General features: G+C 37.4%; 2 protein-coding genes across 3 annotated transcripts in view; both read right to left on the reverse strand.

The window, feature by feature from the left end:
• LOC122015982 (probable polyribonucleotide nucleotidyltransferase 1, chloroplastic) overlaps positions 1-25,585 on the reverse strand; it is a 56,618-nt gene extending 31,033 nt beyond the window's left edge. Inside the window, exons 1-10 of one of the 2 annotated variants that reach the window (XM_042573103.1) lie at positions 25,177-25,585; positions 18,348-18,416; positions 15,960-16,066; positions 15,847-15,889; positions 15,691-15,774; positions 8,260-8,324; positions 7,973-8,129; positions 5,080-5,136; positions 2,919-3,032; positions 1,217-1,480 (exon numbers count right to left, since the gene is read on the reverse strand). In XM_042573103.1, the coding sequence (XP_042429037.1) occupies positions 1,217-1,480; positions 2,919-3,032; positions 5,080-5,136; positions 7,973-8,129; positions 8,260-8,324; positions 15,691-15,774; positions 15,847-15,889; positions 15,960-16,066; positions 18,348-18,416; positions 25,177-25,497 (1,281 nt within the window). In that variant the 5' untranslated portion in view covers positions 25,498-25,585. Of the gene's footprint in view, positions 1-1,216; positions 1,481-2,918; positions 3,033-5,079; positions 5,137-7,972; positions 8,130-8,259; positions 8,325-15,690; positions 15,775-15,846; positions 15,890-15,959; positions 16,067-18,347; positions 18,417-24,096; positions 24,190-25,176 lie in introns of those variants that run through there. The other variant, XM_042573104.1, reaches the window with a different exon arrangement.
• Positions 20,434-23,340, reverse strand: LOC122015983 (UDP-sugar pyrophosphorylase-like). Its single transcript, XM_042573105.1, has one exon. The coding sequence runs from the start codon at positions 21,296-21,298 to the stop codon at positions 20,639-20,641; it is 660 nt and encodes a 219-aa protein (XP_042429039.1). The 5' UTR covers positions 21,299-23,340; the 3' UTR covers positions 20,434-20,638.
• Positions 25,586-26,760: the final 1,175 nt, after the last annotated feature.

The following is a 26,760-nucleotide window of genomic DNA, read 5'->3' on the forward strand; positions in this document are numbered from 1 at the left end:
GTTAAGATGAATGTGTGGACATACAAAGATGGACAAAATAAAGAATGAGAGCATTAGAGAGAAAGTCGGAGTTGCATCTATTAAGGACAAACTCCGAGAGACACGTTTAAGATGGTACGGGCATTTACTTAGACGACCAATAAATGCTCCAGACGATGTGAAACTATGATAAACATGCATATCAAACGAGGAAGAGGAAGACCAAAAAAGACTTGGTTAGCAACAATAAAACAAGATAAAATTTATTTAAATATAGATGATGATATAATAGGAGATAGAGCTCAATGGCGTAAAAGGATTCATACAGCCGACCCCACCTAGTGGGAAAAGGCTTGGTTGTTGTTGTTGTATCGTTCTGTTCTGGTTTCTAACCAAACAATACAGTTTTGGTAGTATGTCATGCCAACACTCACACGCCGCATATGCTTAGGTAAATTCAAATGAGTTTTATTTCTAAATCCTCTTACACTTAACTTATTTACCTCCAAATATAATCCTGTTGCAAATAAAAAGTCAATTGAATTAAAATTTTAAAATAATAAATTAACAAGATAATGATTGTAGTTATACTATGCAAGGTTCAAAATTTCGAACAATGCCGAAGTTTCAATCTGAGTGGGACAATACTGTATCGTGTAGATGTTCTGATTCATAACGTCAGTGATAGATTGAAAATCAAAAGAGGAGGGAAATGAAATAAAGAAAGCAGACATTATCTGTGCTAAGTGCTCGAATTTTGACAATTTACCGAAACAAGACGTTTAATGTTTGCCTGGCACAATGTGAAACAAGAAAAAATATTTAAAATGGCATCATCAATAGCCTATAGTTAAAAGTTAAATCTATTTGAGAAGAAAGTGCAAGGGTAGAGTCAATCTTATAAAAACAATAATTTTAATTAATTTAAATATTTTTAAAAAATTATAGATTTTCATTAAGCACGATTGAGGGATAAGAGTCATATGGCCATCCTCAAATAATTGGCACGGCTTAACAACTATACACATTAGTAAAAAGAGCTTGATGGGAGGATAATTTAATAGGCACATCTACCAAAGACTTCTCAGGTCTCTGATGTTGATGAAGAAACCAAAGGTCGAATCACAGTCCTTCAAAGAGAAGCTATACAGTAATCAATCAAAATAGAAAAACTAGAAATAAAGCAATATGTTATACACCTGCAAACAATTACCATTTAAAGTCAAGGGAAACTCACCAAGGGCATAGGTCTACGCAAGACAGGCTTTATATGGACATCACCTTCATCAACTTCACCATCAGCAACTATAAGATCATCTTCCTCTTCGTCCACGTAAATATTATCAGAGTCTTCAGATGCTCCTAAGGCATCCTCTTTGAAAATGTAGCCTTCCTCTGTAAGTACCTTTAATACATTTTCTTCTATAGCAGAAAGAGCCCTTCTTCTTGGTATTTTGTGTTTTATTTGCAGTGCTTTTATCAAATCATCCCCAGCAATGTCCTGAATACAAAAAATACTTATTTACAAACAAAAAGAAAGAAGGTTAGCATTGCAATGCAAATTCATCTGTGGCCTGTGGGACTAAATCCTAGTTTAACCAAAAGACAAGAAAAAAATTGTTAATATGCAAGTATATTTAGTCATAAATGTACGAGCACATATCTGTGTAAATATAGATAAAGAAAATGCTTAATATCGCATTATTATGTTTATTCACCAACTAGTTCCACATTCACACTTTGTCAAATCATCCATTTCCACAAGTCAATATTGAATAGTTTTCTACCCTTTGCTTTTCCAATTAACTGATAATTGATAGGTACTTAGCAAACATCATAGTCATATCTTGAGTTTAGCGGGAATGATTTAAATGGCCTCCAATCTATCATTGACACCATGCATTGGAGCATCAGCATGATACTAGAATAATATCTTTCTAGTCAAAGACTGAGACTACAACACAGCTTGAGATTTTGAACCTTTATGTCAAGTGGTATCGAGTTTTGGTGATTTACTAGAATGACATATTTTGGCAGGTATGAGATTTCAAACCATGAGTGATAGATTTGCTAACAAAGCCCTAAGAGATGCTAAGACTTAGTCTATTTATTACAAGAAGATAGGTATTCATAATAATTTTTTCCCAACTCGAGAGGGAGTGCTAGAGACCTAAAGGTAAATACCAAAGGCCGCCTAATTGTAAATATTCTCACTTAGAGGATTAAAGCTAACATTATAGTGATGAATGATGGCTAGAGGTAAAGGGGGCTATAGAGGGGAAGATTCAACAATTTTCTCATTAATTCATGAGTTATAAGTTATATTTAATTGTTAAAAAAATTATAATTTTAACAATATAATTTACTTGTAAAAAAGTGCCAATAATAACATACATATTTATGGATAACTTATAAGTAATATCAATATATATTACATTAGAAATATACTTTATAAGTTTATATATTATACTTAAGTTATAGGTTAAACATTTGTATCAATTATTATAAATTAATACAAACAACAAAAGTATATGTTGAAGCTATCTTATAACAAAGCCAATCACCCACCACATGTGGTGGTACTCATCTGCCACGCATGCCCACTTACAATCTAGAAATCCTAGAATTGAAGGAAGCTTAGATCTCCATCTACCTGATCCTCATCTAATGATCTTGTCCATTCTCATTCAATGATCTTTGTCTGGAAGGTAAGAGTGACTTTTCATCTCAATTGATACAAAAATACACAAGGTCCGTACTGCATTATACTATCATAGTTTTGGCAGACACAAGAAACACAGTAGCAAGCTACCAATGCAAGTGTAAACCTACGTTGATATTCACTCAAAAAAAGTAAATTTCACCGCAAACTTTCGATCATGCTCTAGGAAAGCTGTCTCAATGAATCAATGGAAAGTAAGGTAGGAGAGAGTTCATACTTCAACATGCCTATAAAGATCATTTGGAGGTAACTTGATAGCTTCGATCATTTTCTGCTTTCCACACCTTTTTACCAAGGCCTCTGCTCCATGGCATATCTCTCTTATTGCAACCTAGTGTGGAAGGATCATGTTAGGAAATACTTTAATCATAAAAATTTGTAAAACATTACTAAAGAATTCTGTACAGAATGCTGGTAAAGAAAGCACTTTAATCATTTCAAAAGAAAAAAAAATACAATGATCAATGCATTACTTAACAATAAAATTAGTAAAACGATGGCAACCACAGATACAAAACTAGTCAGCGAATTTTCCTCGGAAGATATAATGAAGATGGATAATCAAGTAAAACAAGTATTGCACATATCTATCTGTATAATAATTCATTAGTAGAAGAAAATTTATGAAACAAATAATGTAGACGATAAAACTCATGTTCAAATACACATAGGAAGAGACCCATAGTTAACTTCACAATGTTATTGAAAATAATAGAACCTGTTCCTTCAAGCATCAATATCTAGCAATGAATTCTTAGACTACCAAAAACAAAACAAAAAAAATTATCAACCCATTTAATTCAGCAAAAATACCAATTAACTGATGTATCGTAAATCTTACCTAGTAGCTTAACTCCATATGCAACAGGAGATGTCTTCTTTTATACGAGCTCTAAGAGTGTTTGGGAGATGTTACTGTAGGAATAGGATATTAACGAAGGCTCGATACTTAGCGTTGTCTTCGTTAATACACTATGTATGGAGAGCTAGAAATAAATGTATCTTTGAGGGTGAGCAATTAAGTGTTGAGAGGATATTCAGGACTATGGTCATTAGGGGTGTACTCTGATCTGATTTTGTATTAGTCATAAGTAGCCACTATAGACTCTTGAACTATGATATGAAATTTTTTCTTATCAAGAAAGTATCAATAGATAATATTCATATTTCTTAAATAACTTTTGATTATGTTAAAGTAAAATTTATTGGTCTCCCTCTTCAACAAAGATACCTTTATAAACTATTTAAATCTAATTATAGAATTTATTAGTCGACTTCTTTGTTATAGAATTTACAACAAAGCTACCGCTATAACAAAGATACCACCCTAATCTATTTTTAGCATTTTATTGTCAATTGAACCTATGCTTTATTGCTACTAATAGTATTTTTATTTTGGTTCTTCTTTTGCAACTTCACAAGTTCATTTTAGCATCAACAACTATGCTAAATAAACATTTGTATGTGTTATTTCCTGATTTCTCAACAATCCATATGATGAATCATTCCATAGTCTTATGAAATGTTTTTTAGCCTAAGAGGTACACTATGATCCAACAAAACTTCAAAAGCTCCTGCTAACCTCAAGGACAAAGAACATAAGTGCATGAATTGATGATTAAATGATGAAGGAACACTTGGCACAAACCAAAAATGAGCACAAGAGAAGGATCAAGCCAAGACACAACCAAATTAGCCTGTTAATCCATGCAGTCGTCAGTAATCAATATTAAACAGTCAAGTCTCTTGAAGTTGAGACTGAATTTAGTTAGTTTAGATAGATTCTGGTTTCTACTATTATTCAATGATCGCATCTATCAAAAATACCCACATGCATGGTTGATACTCAAAGGATATATCAGGGCCACAAGTCACAGTTCATGAGGAGATAGATCGTGATAGTCATTTATATTTTCTGAGGACTCCACTGAACAACTTGGTTTGTTCATAACGCCCTCTCTTAATGACTACATTTTGGTCCTTAGGCAAATACTTTGAGACATCAAAAATTTCTTACCGCCCTCATTTCTACTCAGGTAGCATTTAACCTGCTTTACATAGCTAACCCCAGGTTCTGTATATTCTAAAAATAACAGCAAACATACCAGAAAATGAATGGAGATGTTGGTTTCAAACACCAACAACTAAGCTATCACAATTCAACGAGGACATAATATATAAGAATTTTCTTTTCACACGTGTCTGCATCATATAATTTAACCAATAAAGAAAAGCCAAAAATGTTAAATTGCAGCCACATCTCGAATTGATGAGAAGTACTAGCCTAGTTCCTACAACCTCCACAGTTACATATATAATGAAATTGACACTTCAATAAAAATAATAAAAAAACATAAAAAGAAACTTAGTAACAATACCTGCCCAACTTCTACTGCCTCAAGCAATTTCTCCTCAGTGAGGAAGTTACAGTAGCCCTGCATAAAAGAATATTACATTTAGATGCTTACTTAGATTATTATTAACCCTAGTCCACCCTAAAGCTAACAAACTATTGACTTATTCACTTTGTTCAACTAGGCGAGCATAGTTATGCCTAAGAGAAAGTATGGAATCATATGCAACAAGTACTGACGGTATAGAAGTAGCTTAGTATCACTAAAGCAAAGAATTTTCCCCAAAATAAATGATAAAAAAAAGATGCTAACTCGTTCATCATCCACATTGTCATCATAGCTTCCTTATCCTCCTTGGTATAAAGAGCACTAGTAGACTCTCTCCATTAGTCCACCTCTAGTTTGTACCAAGAGACACCAATCATGGTGCAGGCATCAATACTTTTTATTGAAGTTGTTTGATTAAGATCAGTAGAATGTTAGAATATTGATCATTGAACTGCCAATATGAAGCCATCAAATAATTCTGCTAGAAAATGACCTTAAATCCTGTAATATAAAAGTTGTTTGAAAGATTCTTTCCCCCTTACCACAGACTTGTAGTGAGTCATCCTGGATACAAATACATAGAATTAATTTGCAAATCTTTTCGATTTATAGTTAATTTGCCATATTTTTTTTTTCTATCTCCCAGTTGCAGATTTTATCTTCAGTCCCACTAATTGAATGTAGCTAGTATAATGAGACAACAAGGCCTCCCATTCCTTCAAATCCTTTTTCATTTTGTACTACACTTGTCTCTCCTTATGTCTCCTCCTCCACAATGATTTCTATCCCTATTCTCCAATCCTGAGCACCTAAGGATTTTGCCATAGCCAAATAGACTGAATCTTGAGAACTGCATCTTCTCAAGTAAGCTTCTCCATGTAATCTGATCCAGGCTGTATTGTTCCTTCTCAGATCAGATCTTGCATTGCCCACTGTCAAGTGTGGTGTGTGGTATAATGGTTCTCTTTTGTTTCCCTCTCAAATTTTGTATTAGAGAATGTTTTCTATCTCAAGGTTACAGATTTTATCTTCAATACCCCTAGGGGAATGCAGCCAGAATAATGAGACAACAAGGTATCCCCTCCCTTAAAAATCCTTAATTTTTTTGGTGGTACACTTGTCTCTTCTCATGTATCCTCCTCCACAGTGATTTCTATCCCTACCCTTGAATTATGGGCACCTAGGAACTTTTTGCCACAGCCAATTAGACTTTGTGTGATCAGACTGCATCTTCTCAAGTGTCTTCTTCATGTAATCTGATCCAGGCTGTACCTCTCAGATCAGATCTTGCATTGCCCACAGTCCAGATCTGCATCCCAAGCTGCAGTAGACACAAGTTGCATTGCCTCCAGATCTAATCCAAAATACACAAATCCAGGTTTTATCTTCCTGGTATCAGATTCTTCTAACCGTAGATCCCACCATTCTAGCCAAAACCTTGTGTCAACTGCGGTTATCTCTTCTTCGTCCCGTCTTCAAATGTTTCTCATATGATCATGATACCATACCCTCCACCACCACATGTTTCTGCAGCACCTCTACGGCCAAACTCTTGCTCATCTGTTTCTCCTGAATCAACAAACCAAAAAGAGATCATAGATACTTTGCCCTTCTCTCAGATACTAGTTGAAGACTTCATTGCTAGTTGCCTCCCGGCACCCAATGTGAAGCAATAGCAGCAGCCTCCACTGGCACTACAAGGTGCACTAGTCATTTTAAGCTCAAGGCACCTATATCTGCTCTTCTCTAAAATACTCATCAATGACTATGTTGCTAGTCGCCTCATGCAGTAACCTATATGAAGACATAGAAGCAACCTCCACTGACACAACAAAGCATACCTTCCATTTTAAGGTATGAAGCTGGAAACATCTTCTCAAATCTCAATCCATGCCGGTCAGACAGGTAAAATTTTTTATTCCTCCTTTATTCCACCAAGTGACGAGCACTAGATAAGCTCAAATACCTTGTATGTGAGCAGAAGACTCTGTTATGCTGCCATTGTTACAATCACCCTCCATGAGACCAAGCTCCTTCCACAACCCTCCCTTGAGCCCGAGTTCATCCACAACCTTCAACGCAACACTTGAGTCCAAGCATCTTCAGCCATTTGTCTGCAACCCACCCCCAAGCTTGTGTATCTTCTATTGTTCATCCGAGAGCCTCCATCCATGCTCTAATGTCTTGCACAATCTACGTCCAAGCTTGTGGGCTCCTCTAGACATAAAGCCTTAAATGTTATGAATGATTGTGAGGAGCTTCTTCTCCCAGTTTTGCAACTTGGAAGAATCTCGTAGGAGAGAGGTCATGACTCGTGTTTCTCCAGTGACAGTCTACACCTTCTCAAGCTAGCTTCCTTCCCACTCCTCTTATTCTTCTTCTTTTCCCCTACCCATCAGAGTGGCTAATATCATGCCAAAACTATATCATTCTGTTCAGAGAGACCCAACTTGTAGCATGAGTGAAAATTTTAAACCTGTGAACCATTCAAGGCTCAGTCCAACGAGACTAAAATATAGAAAAATAACTTTAAAAATGGATGATTTTGAAAACAAAGAAGCAGTAAGGATAAAGCATCTTGATCCATACATATTGTTAGTAGATGTACAATCATAGTATGAGCTCACAATGATCCAAATTGTTTTACATGTTTATCTAACTTAACTCGTTGACAAAGAATAATAGTGCAATTGTAAATCATGTTAATCCCTATAAATTTATGTTTAGATACATGGATGCTATTTGGCCTTTCAACTCGATTAGGGTGATAGGCATCGAATACTAAAATATATTAGATACTATTAGTTTGCTTTTGCAGATCAATTACTACAAAATTTCATGTAGGGGAATCAAATTCTAAAGATCGAACCTCTATCATCAATATAGCACTATCAGTCCCCGCAATTATCAAATCTAATTCTGAATCTTCCATCTCTTTGGTAGTGGGATTGACAATAAATTTATCTCCCACTAAGCCAATTCTGACTCCAGCAATTAGTTTAGTATTAGGCACCTCCGAAAGAGCTCTGCGTTTAAGCAATAATTAGCACAAAGTATTGCACTGGAACTAACCAACGGTACAACTTGAAAGGCTAATAACAGTATCTCCGGTAGAAACAAGACAAAGATACATAAACGTGCATTAAATAGACTTACACAGCTATGCCTGCTGCAGTGACAGATAAACAATCAGGAGAATGAATGCCATCATAACTAAATACCTACAGAACATAAGATTTTGCAATTTAAGCTGCACTCACACTTTACAATTTCAAAACTGACAGCAAGGGATCATTTATGGTAAGTAAAAGATCAGAAACTAAAGACTTAGTGAGAATGAGGATTTAAAAATTTCACAAAATCCATTTCACTAAACTAACCAGGTTTAATACACTACAAGTAAAAGAAGCAATGTCTTCAGAGAATATAGGAAACTTCAATAACAAGAAGTAATAGCTGATCCAGTGAGATGAAAGGAAAAAAAACTAAAGGACGGGATCAGCTAACAAAGTGAAAGATATCCGCATCAGAAGCATTCTTGTGAATTTAGTATCTGCTATATATGTTGGACCAGATGAAAAAATTTAACTTTGCTACTAGCAACCAGATTCCAGAAGTTGCTAACATTTTTCAGACTGAGCTACACAATATTCTCAAAATAAGTTGATAAGATTGTTGGTACAATATCCCCTGGGTCAAGTTGACTATGTTAACTAGCTTGAGTCTTGATGTTTGGGTTTTGATGTTTGACAATATGTGGAGATTGCAGGTACAATCATCCGATTGGGGAGATTGTTGGAGCAATTCCCCTCTGGTCAAGATTTGACCAGTTTGATGTGAAGAAGAGTTAAGTAGGTCAAGGTTGACCGGATACTTGACTAGGAAAGTCCTGGTGAGTGAAACTAGGCAGATGGAAAGTCCTAGTGAGTGAAGCTAGGCAGAAGGAAAATTCTAGTGAGTGAAGTCAAGTGAAAGCCCTAGTGAGTGAAACTAGACAATTGGAAAGTCCTGGTGAGTGAAGCCAGGCAGGCAAAAGTCCCGGTGAGTGAAGTCGGGCAGTAGGGAAATCCTAGTGAGTAAAGCCAGGTGAAAATCCTAGTGAGTGAAGCTAGGTGAAAGTCCTGATGAGTGAAGCTAGGTGAAAGTCCTGGTGAGTGAAGCCAGACATACGGAAAGTCCTAGTGAGTGAAGATAGGCAAATGAAAAGACCTGATGAGTGAAGTTCAGACACATGGAAATCCAAGTGTGTCAAGGTTGACCAGACACCTGGTGTTGGGAAATCCAAGTAGGTCAAAGGAGTGACTGGATACTTGGCACAAGAAAATCTAGATGGATCAAGGGTGACCGGCCATCTGGTGGAAGGAAATCCAAGTGGGCCATGGAGGACCAAACACTTGGCACGAGACAGTAAGTCCAAGTGGATCAAGGTTGACCGGACACTTGACATGAGAAGAAAAGTCCAAGTGGGTCAAAGGATTGACCGGGCACTAGGTGAAGAAGTCCCAGCAGGTCAAGGTTGACCGAATGCTAGGCATGAAAAAGTCTCAATAGGTCACGATTGATCAGATGTTGAGTTTGGGAACCTTGGACTTGAGTTAAGCAAGTCAAAGGAAGGTCAATCGATCGGCTGATCGATTGAAGGTGGCTGCGATTGAAGACTGGCCGGCTCAATCGATCGATCGATTGGGAAGTAAAATCGCGAGCACATAATGCTACCCAATCGATTGGGCACCGCCAATCGATCGGGTGATCGATTGGGGCTGGAAATCGCGCGCGATGTGATGCGAGGAACGCTGAATCGATTGGGCGATCGATTCATGTTTTTTCCAGAGAGCACAGAGGCGCTCTGAATCGATCAGCCAATCGACTCAAGTCTCCCCAATCGATTGAGATATGACCGTTGCGAAGGAAGTGCACAAAAGCCTTCTTCCTCGCAGCGATTCGGCAGTTCTTCCACTCCACTCCTTGCGATCATCTTTCACAGGTTTATGTCAGTTCTTGAAGGTGTCTTGGAGCAAAGTGTAGCTGCACTTCCAAGATCAAGAGGCGTTCCACACAAGAAGAAGAAGTTAGCTAGGGTTTTCATTTATGTAAATCTTGTAAGAGATTCTTTGTATTCGCTTCTTCTTTTCTTCTTGTTGTATTGAGAAGTTGTACAAGGCTTCTCCACCTTCGGTAGTTACCGAGGAGTATTTTTTATAGTGAATGAGTGAGTGAGGGTCATCATCAAATCAAGTAACCGAAGTGCGACGAGCTATTCATCCCCCTCTAGCTACAAATCTACCATAACAAGTGGTATCAGAGCGAGATCGCTCTTCACCGGAATCATCGCCGAAAAGGGAAACAAGCTAGAGGGAGAAGAAGTTGAAGCAAATTTCAACAAGTCAAAGACTTCATCAAATGCTCAACTTCAAGATGGAATTTCGAGATGGACTCAGATTCGACATAAGGGTGTCTCCACCATTCACATCAATGACAAGCTTCGATTCTTGGAAATTAAGAATTGAAAATTTCTTCATGATGGAGATACAGCAATGGTTTGCTCTAATGGAAGGCTTTGAAACTCCAAGAGATTCAAAAGGCAAAATTCTTAAGAAAAGAAAATTGAGCCAAGAGCAAATTCAAAGAAGCGAGGTCAATGACAAAGTGACCAAAGTGTTGGTCAACATATTGTCGAGCAACATTTGAAGCAAATAGGAGAATTTGAAGATGCCAAGGAGCTATGGAGCAAATTGGCTAAACTCCATGAGGTCCCCTCCACTGCACCAAACCAAGAAGAATCCAAAGAGGGTGACTCATTAGATTAAGATCAAGAGGAAGAGGACTTCAAAGTTGAGAGATGCTCAACTTCCAAAGAAGAAGTCCAAGAAGCTTCATCCTCAAAGGAGTACAACCAAAAGAGCAAAGAGGGAGCATACTCTTTGTTTCGTGTGCAAGAGGATGAAGATGAAGAGGCCTCCACCTCTAGGATTGAGGAGGAGCGTCATTCACTGACACCAGAGCAAGAAGAGACTTATACTTCCGGGTCAAATTGAGAGGAAGATGATGCCACCTCCACAAGTTAACCAAAATCAAATGGAGGGTCATGTACTACCCCTACAAGCAAAAGTATAACAATTTCAATTATTAATAATAAAAATCATATCATTTGCTTTGAGTGTAGGGAAAGAGGGCACTACAAAAGCAAGTGTCCTAAATTGGCCAAGAAGAAGGGTCAAGTGGCAACTAAGGGCAAGGAGAAACCCAAGGAAACCGCCCCCGTGACAAAGAAAAGCAAGGAACGCATAGTGTGCTTCTCTTGTAATCAAAAAGGACATTACCGGAGTCAATGTCCTAAGGGGAAGAACCCGGTCAAAGTCAAAGGAGGAAGCTCAAATCAAGGGGGGAGCTTCAAAGAGCAAACCCAAGGTATCATTTATTGAGCTCATTCCTTTAAGTTATGATAAAAAACATGCTAGGAATAGTTTATATCATTTTAATGCAATTTATTATGAAAATAGGAAGCATGATAGAGTTAAGGATAAATATGTAGCATATCATGCTAAAACTACCACACCTAGGGTTAGAAAGGTAGATAACAAATTAGGCAATAATTCTAAGAGTTTAAAATATATGCCTAAGAAAAGGAAAAATCAAGGCTTTAGTGAAAAATCAAAGGTTGAGAAGTTATGGAAAGAAAATCAAGTCTTGAGGTCAAGAGTTGATAAAGTGGAGAGGACCATTAGAAAAATCACAAATGAAAAACAAGGGTCCAAGAATCATAATCTTGGTCTAGAAACACAAAAGTCATCTAATGGCCATAGAGATTTTGGATACAAACTCAAAGCCAAGAAGGATGCCCCTTCTTATCATAGGGCTCCATATAGTTATGGAACCAATCCTAGGTCTAGGAGTCAAGTCAAAGATACAACGGAAGTTATCCCTAGAAGTATTTTTGCCAAGATCAACGTGACTAAGACTTCTAAGAAGTCAAAGAAAGTCACCAAGAAGGTCACAAGGGAAGCAATCCCTAGAGTTGACCTAGAGGAAGTGACCAAGGCTTCTAAGAAGCCTAGAAAGGTTATTAGGAAGGTATCTAGGCAAGTTATCCCTAGTGAGTACCTAAAGCATCCAAGGAGCACCAATAAGTTTTGGATTCCGAGGAGCATATTCTCTACATCCTAGATGGGTTTAGAGAGTGTCAACTCTAAATGGGTAGGGTGGTTAACCCAACCTTGATAAAGTTGACTTGGAGGCATTTTCAAGGTTTTTGTTAACCTTTGAAAATAAAAAGGATAAATTGATTACTCTTTGAAGAGTAAAATGTGTCAAACTTTGAGGAAGTGGACTTAACTTTAATTGGGACAAGTAGAAAAGAGCAAATGAAATGTCAAGTTGGGTTTTGTCATTTTCTTGAGAAAATGAGGGTGATTAATTTTAGTTTAGCTAAGGGTTTAAGATACTTAGATAGATTATCTAGGTATATTTTATTTATGCTAATTGTCATGATTGTTTGCCCATCATATGTCATGACATCATATTTTACATTCATGCTTATTATGAAAAACAAACAAAAATATCATGACATGTCATACATACATCATGTAGCTATAGTATGTTTTCTTTTGAAAATTCCTTTTTGATGTACGTCATAACTCATCATGCATTGCTTTAATTTCTTTGTAATTAAGGACAATGACATTTACTAATAAGTGGCATCCTAGATGGATGTACATAACTTAAAATGCCTAGATAGATATGCATGATCCTTAGTTTAGGGCAAAACCAAAATCCACATCTCACAAAGACTATAAAGTGACTTGTATGTGTTTTAGAGCACATTAGATACAAGTGAGATGTTAGGATGATGAACAAAACTTAAGATATTGATTTAGTGCATCTATTTTGAGTTTTGATTTCATCAAAACACATAATTATATGTACTCCAATCATTGGGAAAGCCAATGTACAAGTCATGTACATTTAGCCCAAAGAACATGGTTGGAAATTGATTTTGAAAATCATTTTAAATATACTTTGAAAAACCTTAGTGAAGGATATCTTTTAATAGTAATCATCATTGAAAAGTTAGACACAAACTAGAAGAAAACATTGAAGTTTTCAAGAGTTTTCAAGTTTATACCAATCTTTGAAAATAAGATATAGTTTCTTAGAAAATTATTTTTCCGTGATAGTATATATCCTAAATAATAATGTCTACAAGAGTTTTCATGATTTTTAGAATTTTATAGAATTTTTAGTGCATTTCCGAATTTCGCTGAAATTGAATTTCAGGAAATCAGAGCCCCAATCGATCAGTCGATCGATTGGGATGTGTTTCCCGTGAGTAGAAGCTCACTAAATCGCCGATCGATTCATTCATGCCTGGATCGATCAGTGGATTGATTCAGAGGCATTTTCCGCAAACAGAAGCTCGTGGAATCGATCAATAGATCAATTGAACAAGTGGCAATCGATTGAATCCAAACCCAATCAATTGAAAAGGCTGATTTTGGCTGGGAAAGTCTGATTTCAGCACTTTAAGTCATTTTTGGTCTCTTTAATCATTCCTAACCCTTGGAATATATTTATATACATTTAAGGGTAGTTTTCATGATGAAAACAAGGAGAAATGGTTAAGGAACACTAGGTTGAGGTTTACATTCAAATATTGATACGTAAACCTCAAAACTTCAGGTTTTTGGTTTCATAAAGAATTAGGAACTCCAAGTCATTGTTGGTGCAATGATAGAAGTTTGAAGCATGTCTTTAGGAGGAGTCACTCTTTAAGGACATGAAAATTAATTTTTTCAAATACCATGGAAGGTGGTTACCCTTCGTTAGAGTACATGCTCAAGGTTGAGCATTGACAAACAATGGAGAATGGATATCTTTATTGTTGAGTTATGAATGCTCTAGGGTGAACATTATGAAGCGGATTAATGCTCAAGGGTGAGCATTGGATACAATGAAGGGTATGGAACCTTCATTGTTGGAATGATGAATGCTCTAGCATGAGCATTGTGAAGTGGTTTAATGCTCAAGGGTGAGCATTGGATACGATGAAGGGTATGGGACCTTCATTGTAGTGTTGTGAACAACATGTGAAATTGTGAACAACGTATGAGTAACTCTTCAGGAGGAGAGTTTTTTATATGTGTCAAAAGGGGAGAATGTAGAGTTTAAGTTAGGCCTTCATTACCTAAAGAAAGAGTTTGCCCTCTAGGAAAGGGAGAGAATAAAGGAAACTCTCATTCATACTTTGGCACGAAGGGAAGTTGAGGCTATGGGATTAGCGTAACTTAAAGGTATTATCAAACATCAAAAAGGGGAAGATTGTTGGTGCAATATCCCCTAGGTCAAGTTGACCAGGTTGACTAAGCTTGAGTTGAGTTAAGCAAGTCAAAGAAAGGTCAATCGATCAGCCGATCGATTGAAGGTGGGCTGCGATTGAAGGCTAGCCCAATTGATCGATCGATCGGGAAGCAAAATCGCGAGCACAGAATGCTACCCAATCGATCAGCCGATCGATTAGGGGCTGGATATCGCGCGCGACGCGACGCGAGGAACACTGAATCGTGCTTTTTCCAGAGAGCACAGAGGCGCTCTGAATTGATCAACCGATCGATTCAAGCCTCCCCAATCGATTGGGATATGACCGTTATGAAGGAAGCGCACAATAGCCTTCTTCCTTGCAGTGACTTGGCAGTTCTTCCACTCCACTCCTTGCGATCATCTTTCACAGGTTTACGCCAATTCTTGAAGGTGTCTTGGAGCAAAGTGTAGTTGCACTTCCAAGATCAAGAGGTGTTCCACACAAAAAGAAGCAGCTAGCTAGGGTTTTCATTTATGTAAATATTGTAAGAGTCTCTTTGTATTCGCTTCTTCTTTTCTTCTTGTTATATTGAGAGGTTGTGCAAGGCTTCTCCGCCTTCGGTAGTTTTCGAGAAGGAGTATTTTTTATAGTGGATGAGTGAGTGAGGGTCAGATCTTTGGATTAGTCATCTCTTCTTGAGGTGGATACCAAGTAAATCCTAGCATTGTGAGCGCTGCTTGAATGTTTTCCACTGCAACAATATCATCAAAGCAAGCAACCGAAGCACGACGAGCTATTCAACCTCTAGCTACAAATCGACCCTAACAAAGATGAACATGAAATTAGCGACAGCAAATTAAAGATATCCTGAAACACGGTCTCATGGTGTAGCAGGCATCCTCTACCAATAGATCAGGTAGTTACTTTGCTTGTTTTCAACAGTAAGTAGAAAGTTTGTTAAGGCATTTATTGAAAAAATTGAAATCATTCATAAATACAAAGTACAAAAGCATAAACAAGTTTCTTGTTTTTGGAAGGAAAAATATTTTTCTCCTAAACAAAAATGTAAATTTCATATGCATCCAGAACAAGATCAATAAACTTGTTCTATAAAATTAAGAGAAAACTACTATGTTTTGCAACTGTCATGCCTTGTGATAAGTTGCACTCATTTGGGAAGTGCAACAATAACATTTTAACTATCATTTTAATATACTACTACATGAAAGTACAAAAGCATCACATTTTGACAAATTCCAATTGACAGCTATGAAGAAACCATAGCAGTTTACCCATGATAATATTTGTGTTTCGTGATAGAAACCCTTTGGCATGGTTGGACGCAATGGTCTATCTATCAACCTGCAAATAAGAACCTGAAAAATACCATGACTTTTTTAGCAACATAGAACTTTCTGCAACTCTATAAAAAAATTGTTTATCCTGACCTCATGATCTTTTGCTCTTCCTTCTCGTTTGAAGTAACCACCACTGGATCCATGAAAGATATCAGCAATCAAGAAGGAAGATATCAAATTAAATAATTCTGTACGATACATACCTAGTTCGACCAGCAGCTGAGAGACGCTCTTGATAATTTACAGTGAGTGGGAAAAAATCAGAAGGCTCACTGGGTACATCAGATAAGCACACCGAGCAGTGAACAATCTGCAACTCCAAACATATAGAGTAAAAAGAATAATATCTGGAAAAGGCACTCTATCAACCTAACAGGACAGTTAATTTTTCAGGCACTTGACCTGCTAAATTATTAGAAACTTTAAGATTCACAGTTGCATAAAGTATATCAGACAATTATAAGCTTGTTTAAGATCATAAACACCAAAGTATCGGATTCAAGCTCAACTGACAATGAAAAAACAATTGAAAAATGCTTAAAAATGAGTCACTATAAAATAATGTGGAAGAAATTGAAGGATTAGCATGATTACACTATCCAATGTCTAAACTCTTGGTTAACTAGTGATAACATGGAAAAAAACTGAAGGAAATTTAGGGGAGTTTTACAGAAGTTTTGAGCCTTAAAAGAATAAGATTGCTAAGAATTGGAGGTTAAAAGGGCTTTAGTAAGAACCAAAATATTTTCCAACCTAAGAAAGACTAAGTAAAAGTTTTTGAGAGTTGGAGCTTAAAAAAGCTTTGGTAAGGCCCAAAATATTCTCCAAACTAAAAAAAAGTATGCCCAAAATATTCTCCAAACCAAAAATAAGTAACTAGACCTCCACTAGAATTGAGTTGTATATCATAGAGCAAGGATTAAGGACTTCTATGTGCTGTTGGAATATATTCTCCAATACAAAAAAAGTATCTAAAGCTGAGTTTTATATAAGCATGAACTAAGGACATAGTTGATGCTGCCCAAAAGTAGCCGCGTGTACTAATTAGTTCCCTTGTGCAAGGTTTAAAATTTCGACCGATTTCGGTCTCAGACCATAATGATATGGTTTCAATATCGTGTCGTACCGATACGGTTTTGGTATTTTTTTTAATTTATATATAGTAATTATAAGATAAATATGTTTATGGTGTGTATAAAAATAAATTGTATATTAATTTTGTATAAGTTTTCAATTATTGAGCAACTTAATATTGTTAGAAAAAATAATTAAATATAATTTTCTTTAAATAAAATTGATCTATCAGTAATTTAATTAAAATTGATCTATCTATAATAATAAGTATATAAATTAATACAAAGATATATAATAATTATATAAATTACCTATTTCTTCATTTAATTAAGTATTAATTAATTAATATATATTTTAAATAGTAAAAAGATATCAAGTAAAAAAGATATCAAATAATAAAAAAATTATCAGAATATAAATCTAAATTATTATAATTTTTCAAATTTTTTTAGAATTTTTAAATAATTTTTAAATGAAATTTAAAATAATACAAAAAATATTAGAATTTAAATAGAATTATTATATTTTTAAATTTTTAAATAAAATTTAAAATATTAAAAAAATCCAGAATATTAATTAATAAAATTTATTAAATTTATTTTAATTTTAAATATATTTTTTTATATATTTTATTAGGATAATTTAATGAGGATTTATAAAAGTCTGTTCGAAATATCACACTTACCTTAGAAATTGTTTAAATTAATTAACTAGAAAGGAAAAAAAAAACACGACGCAAGGCGAGGCGAGGCGAGACACGGCAAATAGCGGGGGAGGGCGAGGACGTGTCCAGCGGCGCTGGAAGCGTAAAAACCGTCAATGTCGCGCAGCACGGAACAACGTTTCATTCTTTGCCATTGTGTAGGAATACCCAGGAGCTTTCTAAGGAGATAAAGAAGGTGGCATGTTCATCAACGAAGAGCATTGCAATGAAGTAGTTGCCGAAGTTGTCTTCTCACCTCCCAACAGTCAACTAGCACCACACAACGCAAAAATAGTGTGGCATCAAATGTAGGTGCCTAAAGAAGATGGAGAATATGTCGGAAATAAGAGCAGTAATAAGAGAGAGGAGTTCTTGAAAAAATGAAGCACAAGAGTTTGACTGATATGTTGTATACAGCCCTTAGTCTTTTGTCAGACATGTACAAGTAATCCTTAAGACTTTTGTCAAACACGTAAAATAATGCAGTACAGGACTTGAACCATGGTTCTATTGTTCTCAACACTATGTGCAAATATAAAATGAGCTAAATATGAACATTATTAAGGTCCCTACAAACAAACTACTTTTGAATAGTTGTCACCATGAGCATCTTAGCTATTGGATTGACAACAATGACAAGAGGATAAGACTTTTTTTCTTGTAGAACTCCTCTGGGTCTATTCTATTCCACTATAAATCATTAATAAGGAAATCACATTCATCATCATTTTTTAAGGTGGTGACCTTTCAGAAAATATAAGTTCTTAAAAGAAAGAAGCAGAGTCAGTATTGTGTAATAACAAGACAGGCTTACCGTCTCCCCATCAGTGACTGTCACAGAAGCGCTAGCCTGCCTGCCAATATGACCTGTTTCCACCAATATCTGAAATAAGAATATTTGTGCAAAATCAAAAATTCAGAATATAAAGGGGAAAATGCCAATTAGAAATCATAGCTATAGAAAACGAACGATATCATTAATGTATGTGCAACATATATAGGAGGCATTCTCAATTTTTTTTTACCCTTGAAGCAAGAAGAAACCTCAGTGAGGATAATATGGGAAGATTTAAACTGGAGTGGGTACACGAAGAAGTCATTCAATGAAAGCCATCAAACAAGTAAACGAGAAAGAAGCACCCAAGGAAAGCTTGGATGGAAGAGGTAACTGATCAGCCTCCTACTGACGGAGATACCGGAAAGAAAAGGTTGCCAATCGAAGAAGCAAAAGGAAGAAAATGTCACATGCAATTTAAAGTATTGGGTGAAAGCCCATGCATGATGTGGGGAGAAAAAATAAAAAATATATTAATAAATTTTATTGAAAAAGTATAGAGATAATTGTTTGATTTAAAAAATTTCAGTTGAAAGAGTTAGAGAAATGAAATCACATTCAACATTGCTGCTGGCCACACATACAGCCATAGTTTATCATGAAAAATATTCAAGATGCGATAGTCTAGAGAGTGCAACAAACCACAAGGGCACCCTTAAAGGTCGTGCAATGAATTTGACGTAGTCAAAAGTGTAGGATCCACATGAGGAATAATCGTAAAAGGAGAAGAGTAAAAGAGGTGTGGATGACCCACTAATCAAGTGTAGAGTACTCAAAAAAATCTCTCCCTCTCACACACACAGTGAGAGACTTCCCACCACTAACCTCTACCTACTCCTCCAGTCAAAAATGACCATCACCTCCATCTCTTGAGTCCCGGCAACTAGAACCATCGTCAATCCCAACATGAGGTACCGCTCCAACCAACCCCTTCCTATTCCCATGTGGAGGTTGAACCTTTCACACCCTACCTATTTCAGCCCTATCGAGGCCCTTTGTGACCTTGTTTTTGCTGTCAAACAGTGGTCTTCTTCTTTGTTATCAACTAGTGGTCGAGGCCATCCTTAGACCTCCCTCTTAGGACAAACCAAGCTGAGCTTCTCCCTCTTGTGGCTCTTCTCCCAAGATGAGATCAAAGGGTAGCTCCTATTCAAATCATAATTCCTCCTTTGTGTTGACTAAATTAAGTTGAGATGGACTTAGTGATGTCGAGCAAGATAGCGATTATCTTGCGAGTTGACGAGAAGACCAAATTGAGGAGAAGGCAAGACGAGAAACCACCAAAAGGAGACTTTATTGAGAATAGAGGATTATTGCTCAAACAGATAAAGTGTTTTATATGGATTCTAGACCCTAAGCTCCACATAAAGGAAAAAATTCTAATATATAGACTACAATTCCTATTTGGTAAAGAAAGAAAAGGAATTCTAAAAGAAAAGAAAAGAAAAAATATTACTCATAATCCTAAAAATCTTAAACGGATTCAAAATATAAAAATATAAAAAGATGGAAATTACCAAAAAAAATACCTAAAATATGAAAAATACCTTAAATACCAAAAAGGTGAAAATTACTAAAAATAATAATAATAATAATTTACGGATCCTCGGAGTTAAAAGAACTCGTCCTCGAGTTTAGAATAGTGTCAGGTGGTAACCCAAGAGGAAGATCATCTAATACTAAATCAGAAAAATCCACTACCAGTTGTTGAACTTTCACCTCACTTTTATCCAACCTCAATCCCTCCTTTGTTGCAAACACAAAGTCAAATTCCTTCAAATAACCAACAACATATTGATCGACCGTGCCAACCATGAAAAGAACTTCATAGCCTTTCTTCTTAAATTTTTCAAGGAATGAAGAATTCTGAACGGCTTTTTTGAGAATAATGTTGTTAGCCTTATAAATAGCCACCTCACTACTTGTTGCGATGTGATATGGATTCCCCTTTGGCACCTTAGCAACATCTTCAGGGTTATTCTTCACTAGTGCATAAGCGAGCCATGTATCCATCATAGTGAAATCAAACCCTTGCTGATGGAGATAGAGACTTTGGATAATCTGCATCATGCACTCCAATCGAGTTGATGATTTGAAGGCGGTTTTTGTGGAATCCTTGTAATTTGGATTAACAACTCTGAAATAGCACCTCCAGTTTTGTTAAGTTCCTCCATGTATGGCTCAAATCCCAAAATAAGCTGATTTATGTTTCCTGGAAATGGAGAAAAACCTGTCTCACAATTCACATCTCCATCAGCATGCCCAATTGCTCAAAGCAATGGATCCATATGATTATATTCCACATTTATGGCTATTGACCTCCCATCCGTGTGAGTAAGCTTTGTTATTCCTCCGATAGCTTCCTTCACCTTCCTAGGAACAGCAAGAGAATTGACATGGTAACCCTTTGTCACGCTAACTCCCAAGGAAGCTGGAATTGCCTTAAAGAGTAGCCCATTAGTATCTTGGAAGAACAGGACCCACTTTATACCTTCTTGTTTCCATTTATTGAGAAGTCCTCTAGAATAAAGCAGTGCATGCACATCGCCATGACCATGAGGCTTTGTCTGAATTTTATATTTGTCATTGGGATCTAATGCTAACCTTGCATCATTATCATCTAGGCAAGCTAGTTTTTCCTGCTTAAGTAATGTCACTTGTGTGGATTTCATTCCAAAAAAATTGTTTGATTTCAGCAGCTTTATCGTCGGAGCATGAGCGTCATCAGAAGTCATTATCAAAGGAATCTCTGATTGACGTTGATCTTGTGCTAGTCTACAATGAGATTTCTGCAGAGCTAGAATAGATTCGATGCAGTGCTGAATAAAGCATCGGCCAGTGGTGGTTTCCATAGGGAAAGCCAATTTAATACCCTTGTATCCACGACATTCACCAAGGCCTCCTGCAACAAGAACAAATGCTGATTTCATGGCTTCTTTAATGCCAGCCTCTTCCAACCTGATGAAGTTATCATCTCCGAATGTCAGAACTTGTCTTGACAATACCGAAGGAGTAAAGCCATCATAGGGATTTTTACCAACTTTTGAATCTGCTAAGAGCCTCTTTGCATTCTGAATATATGAACTCAAACCACCAGGATAACTTGGATTGAGCCTAGCAACCTGCTCAAAGAAATCCTTTTTCTACCCATCATCAACACCTGACTCTGGCCAATCCTCAATTAGATGTTTTTGTCGCTCTAGTAACAACATCTTTGCAAACTCAATCTGCTCCGGTGAGAATACCTTCAGATTCTTCTGGAGATTCGAGACAACTCTTTCCATATTCTACTTCCTTCTGTGCTCATCTCATTCCTCCTCGCCTTCGAGATGGCCAATGTTGCTGCCATTCCCAATGGCCTTTTTGCTCTCGCCACTGATAATAATGGCTTGGACGATGGTGCCATACGCAACGCCCTCGCCCAGATTGATGCTCTTACCATCGGCCATTGCGCCGCTGCTAGCGCCCGCAGCGCTTGTTTTGGCCCATGATGCACCGTCCTCGTCGCCTGCCACATCCGCCCACACGACGTCGTTCATCCCCGAGTGCATGGACTTCATCGGATCAAACTCTGGCTTTACCTAGGCGTCAAAGACAGAATCTTCAGAGGAGGATTCACTATGATTTTCATCAACCAAATCTAGCTTCACAGCCATTCGACGGCAGAAAAACTCAAACTCAGTGCGAAGACGCCAACTCTCCGTCGGGTCACAACATCCGGGTGTCCTGCAAGAAATGCTGGGACTCACAGGATCGATTTCGGCATCATCCATGTCTTCATCGCTATCTTCATGTGCAGCGGAGGCGGAGATGCGGGCGGATCCGTCAAGGTCGGACCAACGCTAGTCTTTCACGACTGAGGCAATGGCAAGCCGGACCATGCTCTAGCGATCCAGTGGCGGTAGCCATGGGTTTTTGGTACAAGAAGGCATCTAGCGAAGGAAAAATTAGGGTTTGTGTTTCAGGAATAGGGCGATGGGGGTGGGTGGTGGTGTGGCCAATCTTTCCATGAATGTTTTCATTTTTTAAACTTATCCTTCTCAAAATCATTCCCACAAGCTAGGGGATCTTGGGATTTGAACACATTGGCATTTGATTTCTTTTCTGCATCTTCATCCTCAACCAAAGCTTTGACTTTGAATACTATCTAATTTATCTTTATCTCTTCCCAAACATGTTCTGATTCATCAAGATCTGGGTGATTGTCTTGTTGTTGTGCACCTGGTAAGTCCGAGCTTGAGACAAAGCCTTTCATAAAGTACTAGTGAATATGTTTATATGATTCTACCAGTGAATCCTTGAAAATCAACAAACTCTCACGATCGCTTAAGGTCTCAGAGTCATCGCCATAAAGTACCTCGTCAGCTTCTTCCTCCAAATTATCTTCGAATCGGTCAAGATCAACTCAGGCATTGAAGCTATCGTCCTTCATGGCAAAACCTAATCGTCCTTGGAACAAAGTTTGAGGGTACCCAAAAGGAAGAAAGTGATCTTTCATCTTTTTATTTATCTTCTCTCAACCCTTGATCTTCGTTTTGCCATGTCTGTCTCGTGAGCACCGCAACTGCTCCCACTACGCCAATGCTCGACCCTTGAGTATGATGGCAATCAGCTTCACCTTCATCCAATCGAGAACTTGCTTATAGTCGAAGAATCGCTCCACTTATTGATTCAATCAACAACATTATATGCCTGTAACATACCAGAAAATTCGAGTAGATCAACTCGAATTCCCATATCTCCATGTCGATCTTCTTGACCACATACCTCGCGAACTTCATGATCTCACATCACCTCAGCTAGACATTGGGTTAATCTGCAACTTGCCTCTGTAAATCAACATTCCACAACCGTCTTTCACGGTACTTGGCTTCCTCCATCGAAAACTACCTACCGCGACCACAACGATCTTCCATTGGATCTGATAGGCTCTGATACCAACTGACATGGGATAATATAGCGATTATCCTGCGAGCTGACGAGAAGACGAAATTGAGGATAAAGCAAGAAGAGAAACCACCAAAAGGAGACTTTTATTGAGAATAGAGGATTATTGCTCAAATAGATATACAAGTGTGTTATATAGACTCTAAACCCTAAGCCCCAAAAAAAAAAGGAAAGAAATCCTAATATATAGACTACAATTCCTATCTTATAAAAAAAGGAAAGGAATTCTAAAAGAAAGAAAAAAAAAATGTTAACAGACTCACAATCCTAAAAATCCTAATACAAAAATATGAAAGACAAAAATTACCAAAAATACCTTAAATACCAAATAGATGAAAATTACCAAAAATAATAATAAAATCTACTAGTCCTCCTGTATCACTTAGACGTGATCTTGCATTTATTCACGTAACAAGTTGGTATTGGAGCCAAACATGGACAAGAATCATTAACAAATCTCCAAACACTCACTAAGCAGGTAGTAGAAGGCCAAGAAAAGTTTCAAAATTAGATGTCAAAGGAACGTGCCAAAAAAGGGCAGATAGAGAGAAGTGGAACATCTAGATTGTTACATTAACCAAGTAGGTAGGAGACAGCCAAATTGTACCCTGAATAGGGGAAGAGGATAGCAGCACTGCTAGACCCCCAACATACCAAAAGACCTTGGCAAGCATCCATCCTTTTGGCACTCACTAAGCAGTATAACATGGCCAAAAAAGGTTCCATAAGTAGATGTCGGAGGATTGTGCTAAAAACAGATAAAAAGAGAGAAGTAGAATACCAGGTGGTAACAGTCACCCAAAATTGTACTCCGAATAGGGGAAGAGGTTAGCCGCACGATAAAAGCAAGCTCTGACATACAACAAGGCCTTGGCAAACATCCATCTTTGGCGGTAAGCATAGAATCCTTAGCCGAGAAACCTTTTTTCAAAACTCCAACACCAAAGTACTAGTTGGAAGGACCCATCATAGTTCATAGAACCCCCTAAGGTTTAACTTCACGAGATATGACGGGATTGGAAATCAAGCTATCAAGGTGTGCCCACCAATTTCACGTTAAACGATTTGGGAAACTAGGAGAACTGGAGCTTCAGCAATCATGGTCATTCACGATGGCCAGCCAAGAGGAAAATCCCTTCACCTCTGAGTAGAGGTCATATTTACTTGTACAAGTGAAGACACACCGTCCTAGTACCTCAATGACACTGCACAACTTACCCACATATATATCAGAAATCTTAAAACCAATCTGCCCCCTGTTTGACACCTCACTAATATTGAAATGGTTGAACGTGCAGGAGGCCTCTTCTTTAACTGCGACAAGTCATTCTCCATCAGCCATAAGTGTAACTGGCAATTCCTACCGGTTGGGGTAAAAGAAGACAAACATGAAATTTAAAAAAAAAAAAAAAAATAGAGTCACTGGCAACGTCACTAATGGCCCTCTATGGAATTCACCAGCCTCAGACCAAGCAAGTGGCCAGGTCCATTTGCACCCTCCTCAACTCCAAGATATTCCCACTAGACAGAACCCCTCTAGCCGACCCCTTCCTGTTCCAGAGTGGAAGCCGAACCTTTCGGCAGCCCTCTGCGGCCTTGTCCTCCGCTCTCAAACAATGGCCGAGACCACCCACGTAAACCTCCCTCCTGCAACAAATTGAGTCGAACCTCCTCCTCTTGTAGCTCTTCTCCCCTGTTCAGAATACAAGAGGGTAGCAATGCGCCGTTCCTACTGGGAATCACAACTCCCCCTCAGCCACTGACGAAATCAAACCAAGGCCAAATCACCCTGGACCAATCTTGCACTAAGACCACAAAAGGGGATAAAGAAACAAATCCAAAGAATTAAAAAGAATCTCACCTGGCGACTGCCGAAGGGAATTTTCACCGAGTATTTGTTGAGCACCGAAGTAGCCACATCATCTGCCGCGCCGCCAACCACGGACGAGTTCGACTCCAGAGCCGCGCGGAAGGGATGCCTCTTCCACTTCCACTTCAGCGGCGGCGAGGAAGATAGAGAAAAATGTTCCGGTCGAAATGGAGGAACCGATACGCAGCGAGGCAAGGCGAGAGGGCGACTGCTGATTCCGAGCGAATGGAAAAGGGGCAACGCCGGAGGAGGAAATGGAGAAGGAAGAGAAGGATGAGAGCTCCCATGGCGGATTGTAGGATTTGCTAGCATTTTAGTAGCGAACGGGAAAACGGGGAGAGGCGAAGAAAGGAGAGACGACGGAGTCAGAGAGAAAGAGCGAGGCGATAGAACAACCTTGCCCGACTTTATCCAAACAAGGGTAGTAATTATAATATCTAGGATTTTAACAAAATGTTTCATTTATTTACAATTTATTTAAGAATAAAATTTTGCACTCTATTTTCAAAATTTGTCCCAAGCAAACTAATAGCAAAATTTTCACTTTAACTAATCTTCGCATAAATTTAGTATTCGATAGACATTGTCAATTAAATGAGCAATTTGAATAAATTTAAATATACATATGATAGTAAAAGATAATCTCGACTCAAGTATCCATCACAGTTAAGAGAGGATAAATCACATATCTCAAAGGTCCTTCACCATATATCTCCTAAAGAGAGATAAATCACAAACTCAACTTAGGACATCTCCAACAATACTTTTTGGGAGATTTTTTTTTTGAAGCCGTATCACAAACCTAGCTACTATTGTGGCAAGGTTTTTTCTTTTAAAAAACCTTTGGCTGGTTCCATAAATTGAACCCAGGTTTTTTTAGTTTTAGTGGGCCCCATTAATAATTTTTAATAGTTTGACCATTTGGCTTTTTGGGAGTTGGCTAGTTTCATTTGTTTTTGTTCTCCAATTAATTTTTGTGCCATTTTTTCCTACTATACTTGCTTGACTGTTTTATTTTTTGTGACTATTTTTTTTGTGACCATTTTTTCTACCGCTGTTTTGAGCGAATTGTTTACGACGGCTATTTTTTTCTATCAACTTTTTTTTTCTATTATATATATATATATATATATATATCCTCTCTATTATTTTCATTCATCGTAATCTTTAAAAATCATCCTATTCTTAGTTTTTTTAATCCATTTCATCCTTTATCAAAATGAATCCAAATTATGGGGGAGGTTTTAGAAATATTTTTAATTCTAAAAATATAACTTCACCAAGTTATCACAATATTGATGTTCAATATTCTCAAATTTCCACTTCAATATATTACCCCCAAAACTTTATAAATGTTCCATACATTCCACAATTTTCTCCAAATTTTCAAAGTGTCCAAAATTTATCGGCTCCTCCAAGTAATGTCCCTCAACCTCTATTTTATATGTATCCTCCCGAATATTGACAGTTCATGGCAAATCAATTTGTATTGTCACCCTCTTTTTATGAAATTTCTTCTCTACAACCATCATTAATGCTCTCAGACGAAACACGAAGAGCTAGCATGGATGTATC

Source organism: Zingiber officinale, chromosome 8B (genome assembly GCF_018446385.1).
Source record: "Zingiber officinale cultivar Zhangliang chromosome 8B, Zo_v1.1, whole genome shotgun sequence".
NCBI lineage: Eukaryota > Viridiplantae > Streptophyta > Magnoliopsida > Zingiberales > Zingiberaceae > Zingiber > Zingiber officinale.